Consider the following 13,496-nt stretch of genomic DNA (forward strand, 5'->3'; position numbering starts at 1 on the left):
GTGAGGTGGAATGGAGGGGAAGACAGACTCATCGGACTTCACATGTCGAGCAGAAGCTTTTTTTTTTATTCACTGTGTCGTAACAAACGCCATGGGCCAACCACTTGGTTTTGCACACAGTGCATAATGGAGTCTCCCGTCGGACCGACGGACGAGTAGGCAGGCAGGCTTATCTGTCGGTGTGTGTCCTCATATGGGAGAAGAGGCGCAGCACTTCCCACAGGTGTTGCAAGGGAAAACATCTCCAGAAGTTGAGCCCTGCTTCCTTCGCTCACACTTCTCCTCACACAGTGCATAGGCTACATTCATTGTGTAAACAAACAATTTCCTTGTAAAGAAAGTTTTCAAAGTTGACCAACCACCGTGAGTGAAAAACACAATCAACAGTTGTTCTGTTTTGCTGTTGTCGTTGTTGTTGTTTGTGGGATTTTTTGTTTTGTTGTTGTTTTTTGGCTTAACTCTACATGCTCTAAATAGACGTTTTGCTGGTGTTTGGGGCGTGAGTTTTTGTGTTTTTTTCGCACAAATCACGAAATTTAAAATATGGTCGACGTTACTTCTTGCAATACAGAAACAGGACAGCTCCTCTGACTGCTGTTGTCGGGATTTTGATCTCTCTTTTTTGTGCTGATCATCAGAGCACATCTCCTTTCTCCGCATCTTTACACCAGTCTTTACACTGTCCTGGAAGTCTGCAGTGTCGGTGCTGGGTCCTGGTCGAAATTTCTGTTGTCGTCTGTAGCTGTATGGAGGTGGTGGACATCATTAGACATCTGCCTCCTGGCCTCCACGCGACAATCTTTTTTTTTTTCTTTTTCTTTTTTTTTCTTTTTTGCTGGCCCATTCTCTTCGCCGTCTCAGTGGCATGTCTTCCACACAGCTCACACCGAATCTCCCCCACCCTCCCAACTCGCCCACTCCTCAAACACAACCACACCTGGATTCGTTTATCGCAGTCCCAGCGTCGACAGTTCGCTGGGAACTATCGATGTTAGGTCGCCACTGGGAGGCCACACACCAAAGGAGACCCTGCACTGCTGCTCAGTCACTTCGGTGGTGTTCAGTTAGTGCCTGTTCTGAGTGAAATTAACGTACTTAGGACACCACCTACTAAGCCCCCATACTGACTTCAATAACAGCTTAGTCAAGGAGCCAGACTGAGTTAGCGTTTTTTGGTTTTGAATGTTATACAAACCTCGCTCATAACGCGGGCCTGTACACATACGAGCAGACCTGTAAGTGCCTTCATTAATCCCTTCCTCCCTCTCTCCCATGCCCCACTTACACGCCCTCTCCCCGCCCCTCCCATCCCTGCTTTCTCTCTCTCTCTCTCATGTGCGTGTGTGTGTGTATCGGTTACTTCACGCATGAACAAATCGACAGCAGCTGTTCTTCTGCTGATTGATGACGCACAGCCTGTAAAATCTATAACGTTGATCTGTATCTCTGCAGTCTCGCTGGATGCACAATCTGGATGTTCACACACAAAGTGGGCAGCTGGTCGGACAGGCAGGTGGCTAGCATTCTGGGTCAGGGGGTGAAGACTGGATGCAAAAGGAAAAAAGAGGGGAAAAAATCCTAAAACCGATCCTCTTGCTGACTTTTGTGAACTGGGAGGAATTGAGAATTAGCTGGTAAGAGATGTAATATGCATGTGGGGGATTCTGCTGTTTGCTGTGGTCATGGTTGTTGTTTGTGTTTGTTTCTTTTGTTTTGTGTGGAAAAGGGCGTGTGTGGATTTTTTGTTCTGTATTGTGTGTGTGTGTGTGTGTGTGTGTGTGTGTGTTGTGTGTGTGGGCGGGCACTTGTGGTTTAGTCGCTCGCTCGAAAAAGAGTATATATATAAGAAATATTAAATCCAGGCTCGGATGTTTTTGTACGAACACAACAAAAACAAGAGAGGCAAGGCCTTCAAGACTCACTTGTGATACACTTTAAAAAAATCTAATCGTTAAAATGTGTTCTGTATGTTATTATAAAGCTTCGGGTTAAAAGAAAAAAAAAGTCCTAACCGCAGATTCGAAATCCGTGTGTTCGGGTGAGAAGAAACTGTCTTACATTACACTATCGTGGCTCCTTAACTAACGTTCAAAAATATAATATTTAAACATGCTTTTTTAAAGGGCGATAAATCCATTGCGGTATTCGCAGTGAGAACGCTGTTTAAATCATATTATTCTGGTGTATCTTGGGCATTCAAAAAATCTTTAAGGGGAATTAAAAATTCTTTTAAAATCCGCGGTAAAGGAGACGTGGCTATCGCCGCAGTCACACTGTAACATTTAGCCGTTTTCTCTGGATCTAGATAGATGTACAAGTTTAGTTACACCCAGTTGACACGGTCGATTCAATTTCTCTTTTATGTTCATTCTAGTTTTATAGTTTTAAAGTTGATATGAAAATTGACTATTTTGTTAAACTAATAACATGTAGAGCCAAGTACAAGTACTTCCAAACGTTGTATGAAGTGAAAAGGACTTCATTTTGAGAAAAAGTCAAGACTGGAATTTTTTTACGTTTCATCAATTCAAGGGTATTAACTCTAATGGTCTATTATTTTTAACTGTGAATTCCGACTGATTCTTTGGATATTTTTATGACAGTTTGGGGCATAATCCAGTAAGTGATGAGGCGTTCACAAATCTTTCTCTGAATAACGGTCTCCTTCTCCAACTTTCCATCACTTGTTATTGTGTATTGTCGATTGAATATAGGATTGAACGGGCAGATCAACAACTTGAAACAAAATGGCGTCGTTCGCGTTCACGAAGAATATGAACAAGCGATTTCAATATGTATGAATATGTGTACGCAATTGATTTTTGCCCATGACCTTCTGGGCTCAGCCAATAAGGTCCACTCGTCGTACTGATTTTAGTATTTTCCGAAAAAGACCACTTGGGCGAATAGTGAAAGCCCTGTACACTGGGAGTAAAACATACAAGTTTTTCTTATGCATTGATTAAGAAAGATCATTTTAAAGCAAATTAAGTCCCCTTGCATTAATTACAGATTAATTTCCCTTTTTTTAACTATCTGCACCAAAACGTTTGCAAAAATAATCATAACTTCCATGCTTAGCAAAAGAAGTTCCTGTTTGAACAAAAAACAATGATTGCTCTTATTGTTGTGTCAGAATATCAATTCAAAGTGCCAAATTTAGAGAATAAAAAAAATATATAAATATAACAGTAAATGCAGGTTTTATATATATATATATATATATAATTTGGCTTCTTTTTTTGTGCCCATCCCAAAGGTGCACTATTGTTTTAAACAAGATGACTGGAAAGAACTGAATTCTTCTTATTTTTATGCCTAACTTGGTGTCAACTGACAACGTATTTGCAGAAGAAATGGCAATGGTAAAGTTTACCACGAACACACAGACACTGGATTAAAAAAACTTACTCACTTTGTTTGCACAAGTGAGTCAAAAACTCTCTCGGTTAATTCTTTGATCTTTAAATCTGTTTTAATTTGAGGTGAGTGGTGGTCAAAAAAATGCCCATTAGCCCATGTCGGTTCTAAGGACTTTCAAAAAAAAAAAAAAACACACGGATTTGCACAGCATGCGACATCTGGTTCGCACTCCACTACGCAGAGAAACCACTACTCAAGCAAGGGAAAATTACCAATTGCTAGGTAGGAACTTTTTTACAAAAAAGAAAATGTCTCCCAATAACCAACTTGAGCATAACATGGCAAAAAAACCCAGGCAAATAGATAAAACAAACGTTGTAAAATTGTTTTAAAAATCTGCACTTTAAAACGAAAGACACGGCCTATAGGGCCAGTTGCAAGGGATAAAAAAAAAATCCTCAGGGGACTAAAATAGAAATCTTCCTCAATCTCAAGGTTTTAAAACTGGACACCGCACCATGACCTGAAGAGAGAGAGAGAGGGGGTTGGGGGGGGGGAGATATGGAAGCAGATTAGGGAGGCGTGCATGCGTGGGTGTGTGTGAACCTGTCTTTATGGAAGTTTGATCTTTCTTTGATTTAACGTCTTTTCACTTTAAGTGATATTAGACGTGTCCTGTGTGTTTGTCTTGTGGAAAACTAAGGTATTTGCAGAATTATGGGAACTCCGGGCTATCGAATTGGGGCTCCATTGTTTGTCTTAATTATTAGAAAAATACGTAAATAGAAATCAGGTATGCCGTTCTGCACAAAGAAGGCATCAAGGTTTGGGATGACTGGTTTCATTTTTAATCCCGTATGGGATACCTGCTGTTTCATGCAGAAAAAAAAGTATATCGCAGTACATTGTCTGTAATCCCCTTATGGGATATCTGTTGTTTGATACAGGAAAAAAGCATATCGTAGTACATTGTCTGTAATCCCCTATGGGATACCTGATGTTTCATGCAGAAAAAAAGTATATCGCAGTACATTGTCTGTAATCCCCTTATGGGATATATGTTGTTTGATACAGAAAATAAGTATATCGCAGTACATTGTCTGTAATCCCCTTATGGGATATCTGTTGTTTGATACAGAAAATAAGTAGATCGCAGAACATTGTCTGTAATCCCCTGTGGGAGACCTGTTGTTTCATGCATAAAAAAAGTATATGGCATTACATTGGTCTGTAATCCCTTATGGGATACCTGTTGTTTGATACAGGAAAAAATAGATCGCAGTACATTGTCTGTTATCCCCTATGGGATACCTGTTGTTTGATACAGGAAAAAATAGATCGCAGTACATTGTCTGTTATCCCCTATGGGATACCTGTTGTTTGATAAAGAAAAAAGGGTATATCGCAAGTACATTGTAATCCCCTATGGGATACCTGTTGTTTGATACAGGAAAAAAGCATATCGTAGTACATTGTCTGTAATCCCCTATGGGATACCTGATGTTTCATGCAGAAAAAAAAATTACATTGTTTGTAATCCCTTATGGGATACCTGTTGTTTGATACAGGAAAAAAGCATATCGTATTACATTGTCTCCAATCCCTTATGGGATACCTGTTGTTTGATACAGGAAAAAATAGATCGCAGTACATTGTCTGTAATCCCCTATGGGATACCTGTCGTTTGATACAGGAAAAAATAGATCGCAGTACATTGTCTGTTATCCCCTATGGGATACCTGTTGTTTGATAAAGAAAAAAGGGTATATCGCAAGTACATTGTAATCCCTTATGGGATACCTGTTGTTTGATACAGGAAAAAATAGATCGCAGTACATTGTCTGTAATCCCCTATGGGATACCTGTTGTTTGATGCAGAAAAAAGGGTATATCGCAAGTACATTGTAATCCCCTATGGGATACCTGTTGTTTGATACAGGAAAAAAGTGTATCGCATTACATTGTTTGTAATCCCTTATGGGATACCTGTTGTTTCATGCAGAAAAAAAGTATATCGTATTACATTGTCTCCAATCCCTTATGGGATACCTGTTGTTTGATACAGAAAAAAGGGTATATCGCAAGTACATTGTAATCCCCTATGGGATACCTGTTGTTTGATACAGGAAAAAAGTATATCGTAGTACATTGTCTGTAATCCCCTTATGGGATACCTGTTGTTTCACGCAGAAAATAAGTATATCGTAGTACATTGTCTGTAATCCCTTATGGGATACCTGTTGTTTGATACAGAAAATAAGTAGATCACAATACATTATCTGTAATCCCCTATGGGATACCTGTTGTTTCATGCAGAAAAAAAAGTATATCGTAGTACATTGTCTGTAATCCCCTTATGGGATACCTGTTGTTTCATGCAGAAAAAAAGTATATCGCATTACATTGTTTGTAATCCCTTATGGGATACCTGTTGTTTCATGCAGAAAAAAAGTATATCGTATTACATTGTCTCCAATCCCTTATGGGATACCTGTTGTTTGATACTGGAAAAAGGGTATATCGCAAGTACATTGTAATCCCCTATGGGATACCTGTTGTTTGATACAGAAAAAAGGGTATATCGTAGTACATTGTCTGTAATCCCCTTATGGGATACCTGTTGTTTCACGCAGAAAATAAGTATATCGTAGTACATTGTCTGTAATCCCTTATGGGATACCTGTTGTTTGATACAGAAAATAAGTAGATCACAATACATTATCTGTAATCCCCTATGGGATACCTGTTGTTTCATGCAGAAAAAAAAGTATATCGCATTACATTGTTTGTAATCCCTTATGGGATACCTGTTGCTTGATACAGAAAAAAAGCAGATCGTAGTACATCGTAGTACATCCCTTGTAGGATACCTGTAGCTGGTACTGGGCAATTTCCACTTCAGGAAATCTTTGTTTGTATATTTGTATTTATTTTTATCACACAGATATCTCTGTGTGAAATTCGGGCTGCTCTCCCCAGCGCCACCAATTATATTGGGGTGGGTCGAGGAGGGGGGGCGGGGGGGTTCCTGAGTGCAGTTTTTTTATTTGTTTTTCCTATCAAAGTGGATTTTTCTACAGAATTTTGCCAGGAACAACCCTTTCGTTGCCGTGGGTTCTTTTACGTGCGCTAAGTGCATGCTGCACACGGGATCTCGATTTATCGTCTCATCCGAATGACTAGCGTCCAGACCACCACTCAAGGTCTATTGGAGGGGGAGAAAATATCGGCGGCTGAGCCGTGATTCGAACCAGCGCGCTCAGATTCTCTCCCTTCCAAGGTGGACGCGTTACCTCTTGGCCATCACTCCTCTTGAGGGTGTTATCTGTCACAAACCATGATAATTAAGCATTAATCTACTTCGCGAGAGATGGCCACCTCAGACACGTGGTTTGAGTGTGCGTACAAGCTGCCTGGGCCAAATCAGTGATGTGTCTAACGGACCTGGTGACCGGTCGCTTTCTGAACAGCTCGCGCCTGTGGGATACCTGGTAGTGTTTTTGTTTTTTTATGCAGAAAAAAAGTATATTGCAGTACATTATCTGTAACCCCTTGTGAGATACCTCTTTTTTTGATAGTATATCGCAGTTCATTGTCTGTAATCCCTTGTGAGATACCTGTTATTCGATAGTATATCACAGTACATTATCTGTAATCCCTTATGGGATACATATTGTTTGATAGTATATCCCAGAGCAATATCTGTAATCCCTTATGGGATACCTGTTGTTTTGCTGATACATCGCAGTACATTATCTGTGGTGGTGGTAGTGTGTCCATCGAGATCGATGATGACCATCGTTGTCATCCAGCTGGGGGAGGGTGGTGGTGGGGTGGGGGGGAGGATGCTCATGAATCTATCTGTGAATGCGCAGATGGCTGAATAGTCCAATCTGCGCACGAAATGTTTGCTGACAGTTGGGGCAGACAAAGACAGGCATATCATTGTCAGGGAGCTTGTTTGCCCGTGACTTTCTGGCCTGCCTCTTCTCAACAGCTGCTGCAGTCCTGTTGGCCTCGCACAACTTGGCGCCTTTGTGCACAGCAGTGCGCCATTTGTCACGGTCCACTGCAGATTCCTCCCAGTAGTCAGAGTTGATATCAAACGCTTTCAGAGAGACTTTCAGAGTATCTCTGAAGCGCTTCTTCTGACCTCCGTGTGATCTCTTCCCTTGTTGCAGCTCGCCATAGAAGAGCCTTTTGGGCAGCCGATGGTCTGGCATGCGCGCCACGTGTCCAGCCCAGCGAAGCTGGGACTGCATCAGGATGGTGAAGATGCTGGGAAGGGTGGCTTTTGCGAGCACCTCTGTGTCTGGGGTCTTGTCTTGCCACTTGATGTTCAGTATCTTCCTGAGGCATGTTGTGTGGAAGTGGTTCAGCTTCTTGGCATGTCGTTGGTACACTGACCAAGTTTCGCAGGCGTACAGTAGTGTGGGGAGAACTACTGCTCTGTAGACCTTTAGCTTGGTCTCAAGACTAATGCCTCTTCTGTTCCAGACATTTGCATTCAGTCTACCAAAAGTTGCGCTTGCTCTTGCAATCCTGACGTTCACTTCATCGTCGATGGTCGCATTTCGTGACAGTGTGCTGCCAAGGTATGTGAACCGCTCCACCGCACTGAGTCTCTGACCGTTGACTGTGATGTTGGGCTCAACGTACTGTTTCCCTGGGGCTGGCTGATGGAGAACTTCAGTTTTCCTCGTGCTTATGGTAAGGCCGAAGTTCCTGCTGGCAGTGGCAAACTTGTCGACGCTGAGTTGCATGTCAGCTTCAGATCCAGCGTTGAGGGCACAATCATCAGCAAACAAAAAGTCTCTGATGATGTCTGTCATGACCTTCGTTTTTGCTTGAAGCCTTCTGAGGTTAAACAACTTGCCATCTGTTCGATACTTTAGGCCGATTCCAACATCGCCATCTCTGAAGGCATCAGTAAGCATTGCAGAGAACATGAGGCTGAACAGCGTTGGAGCCAGGACGCTTCCTTGCTGCAAGAGAAATGTCAGGAGCAAAATGCTGATCTGTTCTCCACCTATGTCGACCTCACTAAGGCCTTCGACACCGTGAGTAGAGAGGGACTGTGGAAGATCATGGCCAAGTACGGATGCCCTCGGAAATTTATTTCCTTGGTCAGCCAATTCCTTGAAGGCATGCAGGCTCGAGTCCAGGACAAAGGCGAAACATCTGCTCCTTTTGCTGTCACAAATGGTGACATTATCTGTAATCCCTAGTGGGATACCTCTTCTTTAACAGTATACTGCAGTGCATTAACTGCTGTTTGATAGTATATCACTGTGCAGTATTTGTAATCCCTTGTGGGATATCTGTTGTTTGATGGCATGTCACAGTGCATTGTATGTGGGAAACTTGTTGTTTTGGTGCAGAAAAAAAAGTATATCGCAGTACATGGTCTGTATTCCCATGTGGGATATATGTTGTTTGGTAGTAAATTGCAGTGCATTATCCGTAATCCCTTATGGGACACCTCTTGTTTGATAGGATATCGCAGTACATTATATGTAATCTCATTTGGGATATATGTTGTTTGTTAGTATATCGCAGTTCATTATCTGTGATCCTTGTGTGATATCTGTTGTTTGATTTAGAGAAAAGTATATACATTGCAATACATTATCTGTAATCCCTTGTGGGATACCTATTTTTGTTTGATGAAGAGAAAAGTATATATATTGCAATATATTATCTGTAATCCCTTGTGGGATATCTATTTTTGTTTAATGCAGAAAAAAGTATGGTGTTGATTACATAATTGATTACTATTTTCATTTATTTATCTGTTTATCTACTTTTTTTTAATCCAAATATTCATTTACTTTTTTTTTCCTCACTTTTTTCTCTCTCAAGGCCTGACTAAGCGCAATGGGTTACGCTGCTGGTCAGGCATCTGCTTGGTAGATGTGGTGTAGCATATATGGGTTTGTCCGAGCGCAGTGACGCCTGTTTGAGCTACTGATACTGGTATTGATTACTAATTTTTCATATGCTAAACTATTCCACAGCTGACGTTGGCAAGAGTATCAACAGAACCAAAATTTGCGACATTAATTGATTTGCGTTCGATCGTCAGCTAAGGCCCTTGCGGACAACTGTCACAGCTGTTCTGTTATTCACGCAAGACTGCAAAAGGAGGACAAGTAAGTGGAGGAGGAAGGGAAGGAGGAATAAGAGGAGGTGATGATAATGTTGATGACGAGGGTGATTGACGGCGATGATGGAGAAGATGAAGAAAACCTTCTCAAGCATTCTTTTTAATCCTTGAAAAGCTTTTCCAGCCTTAACACTTTCTGTTAAACCTTTCGTTTTTCCAACCTTTCTGTCAAACATTGTTTTCTAGTTTTTCTGTCAAAACTTTTTCAACCTTTGTCAAAACTTTTCAACTTTTCTGTCAAACCTTTCCAGCCTCCAATGCTTCTGTCAAACATCTTTTTCCAGTTTATCTGTCAAAATATTTTCATCCTTTCTGTCAAATCTTTCCAACTTTCTGACAAACCTTTCCAATCTGTTTCTCAGACCGTTTCCGGCCTCCACTATTTCCGCCAAACCGTTGCATTATTTTCCATCAAACCTTTCCAGCATTCGGCATATCCCACCCAGCCTCATATTTCAAACCTTTCCAATCTTTCTGTCCAACCTTTCCAATCTTTCTGTCAAATCTTTCCAAACTTTCTGCCAAAACATCTCTCACCTTTATTGGAATCCATTCAGCCTTTCCGACAAACGGTTTCGAGTATTTCTGCCAAGCCCCTGCCAATGTTTCTGTCAAAACCTTTCCAACCTCTCCAATCTTTCTGTCAACATTTCTTTTTAATTTTCTCTTGCTCACAGAACTCCACCAAACCCTGCTAGAGAAGCACTGTATCAGCCGGGGCAGGCGTTGCGGAATACCATCCCTAGGTTGTCCTCCTCATCACCAATGTCTCCAGTATCGCTGTGGTTCTCCCAGGGACAAGTGGTTCTCCTCTTCTTCGCAGCGTTCGTCCTCCTCATCCCTGGGAGCCAGGCGGTCGATTCCAGACCTCACATCGTCTTTGTTCTAGCCGACGACTACGGTTTCCATGACATCGGTTACCACAACTCCAGGATTCGAACCCCGGTCCTGGACCGCCTGGCTGCTGAAGGGGTGAAGTTGGAGAATTACTACGTGCAGCCCAGTTGTACCCCTACCCGGAGTCAGCTGATGTCGGGTAGATACCAGGTGGGTGAGTAATGATATGATTGGTTACGATTGTGGTTGAAGGATCTTGTCTCGCGCGCTGGCCCTCCTGTTGTTGCGGCATATATTGTCCCCGTGCATGACGGGTGCAATAGCCGAGTGGTTAAAGCGTTGGACTGTCAATCTGAGGGTCCCGGGTTCGAATCACGGTGACGGCGCCTGGTGGGTAAAGGGTGGAGATTTTTACGATCTCCCAGGTCAACATATGTGCAGACCTGCTAGTGCCTGAACCCCCCTTCGTGTGTATATGCAAGCAGAAGATCAAATACGCACGTTAAAGATCCTGTAATCCATGTCAGCGTTCGGTGGGTTATGGAAACAAGAACATACCCAGCATGCACACCCCCGAAAACGGAGTATGGCTGCCTACATGGCGGGGTAAAAACGGTTATACACGTAAAAGCCCACTCATGTGCATACGAGTGAACGCAGAAGAAGAAGTCCCCGTGCATATATTGTCGTGGACGACAATAATGATTTTATATGCATGTCCTCACTGCATAAATTGTCGCCCTTCACATATATTGTCACCGGCTGAGACCCACTGCACATTTTGTCGCGAATTCTTAGAGTGAAATTATTCAATGTTGATATGATGATAGTGGTTGCGATGATTATGATAAAGATTAACAGGAGGGGTTTTTTTTTTGTTGTTTTTTGATGTTGTTGTTGTTGTTGTTGTTGTTGTTGTTGTGTGTGTGTGTGTGTGTGTGTGTGTGTGTGTGTGTGTGTGTGTGTGTGTGTGTGTGTGTGTGTGTGTGTGTGACAGAGACAGACAAACAGCGACAGTTTCAGTTTCAGTTTCAGTAGCTCAAGGAGGCGTCACTGCGTTCGGACAAATCCGTATACGCTACACCACATCTGCCAAGCAGATGCCTGACCAGCAGCGTAACCCAACGCGCTTAGTCAGGCCTTGAGAAACAGTGACAGAGAGACGGGAGTTTACGTATGTAAAGGTTGTTTTTGTTGTTGTTGTTGTAAACATGTACATTGTCACGCACTGTCTCCGTTTCATTATTTTGCCCTGTGTCTCTAATCTTTACTTGTGTTTTTTTTTTTTTTGTTTCTCAACCACACGCTTCATTTCCTATTATCTAATAACTCCTGCCGTCAACCAGGCCCGTTAGATACCAACAACCTCCGTGGTGGTCAAGGAATTTGGGCAACACTCCAAAAGACACGTCCAGGAAGTGAATGAACCTCGACCGCGTGGCTCCGACCCCCCGACCCCCCCGACCCCCCTATCTTTCGGGGATCGATCCTTCGTCCTCCCCCCCCCCCCCCCCTCCACCCCCCCCACCCCGTCCTCCATCAAATGAGGATCGACCCCACATTCCCCTCCCCACCTCCCTCTCCCCTTCCTTTCATTTGTTTTCTGTCCGCGATGCTAACGACATTGATCCGTTCTTCCTCTATTCATTTCTTTCTTTCTGTTTCCTGGGTTTTTTGTGGGTTTTTTTTTCTTTCTTTCTTTCGTTCTTTCTCTTTTCTTTATATGCATTCTTTTTTTGTAATATTATTATTAGTAGTAGTAGTAGTATTTTTTATGTATTTATCTATTATTATTTATTTTATTTTATTTTATTATTTTTTCTTGTTTTATTTTTTATTTTTTTATTTTTTTTTTATTACTATTATTATTTTATCTTTAATTTTTTTTTAATTTTTTTTTCTCGAGGCCTGACTAAGCACGTTAGGTTATGCTGCTGGTCAGGCATCTGCTTGGCAGATGTGGTGTAGCGTATATGGATTTGACCGAACGCAGTGGCGCCTCCTTGAGCAACTGATACTGATACTGATATGATACTCACCAGATTCACACTGGGTTGCAACATAAGAAGATTCATCCGGATCAGCCGAGTGGTCTGCCTTTGGACAGCCTGACAATCGCCGAGGTGCTGAAGAGGGCGGGGTACTCCACTCACATGGTGGGCAAGTGGCACCTGGGCTACTTCTCACCCGACTACCTGCCTACAAGCCGAGGGTTCGAGTCTTTCTATGGTGAGTAGCAGGCATCTGTTCGGTTTTGTTGTCGTTGTTGTTGTCGTTGTTGTTGTTTAAAGCAGATGTGGTGCAGCGTATATGGAACAGTCAGTTAGCACGCTTTGACACCTCCTTGAATCTGAAAACTGAATCTCTCTCTCTCTCTCTCTCTCTCTCTCTCTCTCTCTCTCTCTCTCTCTCTCTCTCTCTCTCAGTGTGTGTATGGTATTTTCATTGAACTTTGAATGCCAGTGTTATCAGTAGTGTAGAATGTATGACATGCAGTTAACTAACATTGTACTTAAACAGTCTGGAAAATGACTCTATACTTAATACGGAAAATAATGAAAAAGAATGTTAGTTCGTACATACCGTGTTCAAAGTATTATCATTACACAGCTTGTGAATGAACTCACTCCCTGTGCCTGTGGCCCTCGAGCTGTAGCCCTATGTATACATGTGGCTTAAGTACATTAAAACACCTGAACCTGAATTCGAATCTCTCTCTCTCTCTCTCCCGGTCTCTGTCTCGATCTCTCTCTGTGTCTCTCTGTGTCTCTCTGTCTCTGTCTCTCTCTCGATCTTTTTCTCTCTGTCTCTGTCTCTCTCTCGATCTTTTTCTCTCTGTCTCTCTCACTGTGACTCTGTCTCTGTCTGTTTGTCTCTCTCTCTCTCTCCCTCACTCTCTCTCCTTCTCTCTCTCTCTCTCTCTCTCCCTCTCTCTCTCTCTCTCTGTCTCTCTCCCTCTCTCCCGCCCCTCTCTCTCTCTCTCTGTCTCTCCATCTCCCCCTCTCTCTCCCTCTTCTCTCTCTCTCCATCTCCCCCCACCCCTCTCTTCCCCAGACGCCCCATCTCTCTATCTCTCCCTCCTCTCTCTCTGTCTCTCTCCATCTCTCCCTCCTCTCTCTCTGTCTCTCTA

At 42.6% G+C, this 13,496-nt stretch overlaps 1 protein-coding gene across 1 annotated transcript in view; it reads left to right on the forward strand.

Moving 5' to 3' along the window:
• Positions 1-1,491: 1,491 nt before the first annotated feature.
• The window catches only part of LOC143288355 (arylsulfatase B-like), a 56,561-nt gene continuing 44,556 nt past the window's right edge, over positions 1,492-13,496 (forward strand). Inside the window, exons 1-3 of the mRNA XM_076596739.1 lie at positions 1,492-1,634; positions 10,207-10,576; positions 12,409-12,595. Of these exons, the coding sequence (XP_076452854.1) occupies positions 10,295-10,576; positions 12,409-12,595 (469 nt within the window). The 5' untranslated portion in view covers positions 1,492-1,634; positions 10,207-10,294. The remainder of the gene's footprint in view (positions 1,635-10,206; positions 10,577-12,408; positions 12,596-13,496) is intronic.

The sequence above is a fragment of the Babylonia areolata genome, chromosome 12 (assembly GCF_041734735.1).
Source record: "Babylonia areolata isolate BAREFJ2019XMU chromosome 12, ASM4173473v1, whole genome shotgun sequence".
Lineage (NCBI taxonomy): Eukaryota > Metazoa > Mollusca > Gastropoda > Neogastropoda > Buccinidae > Babylonia > Babylonia areolata.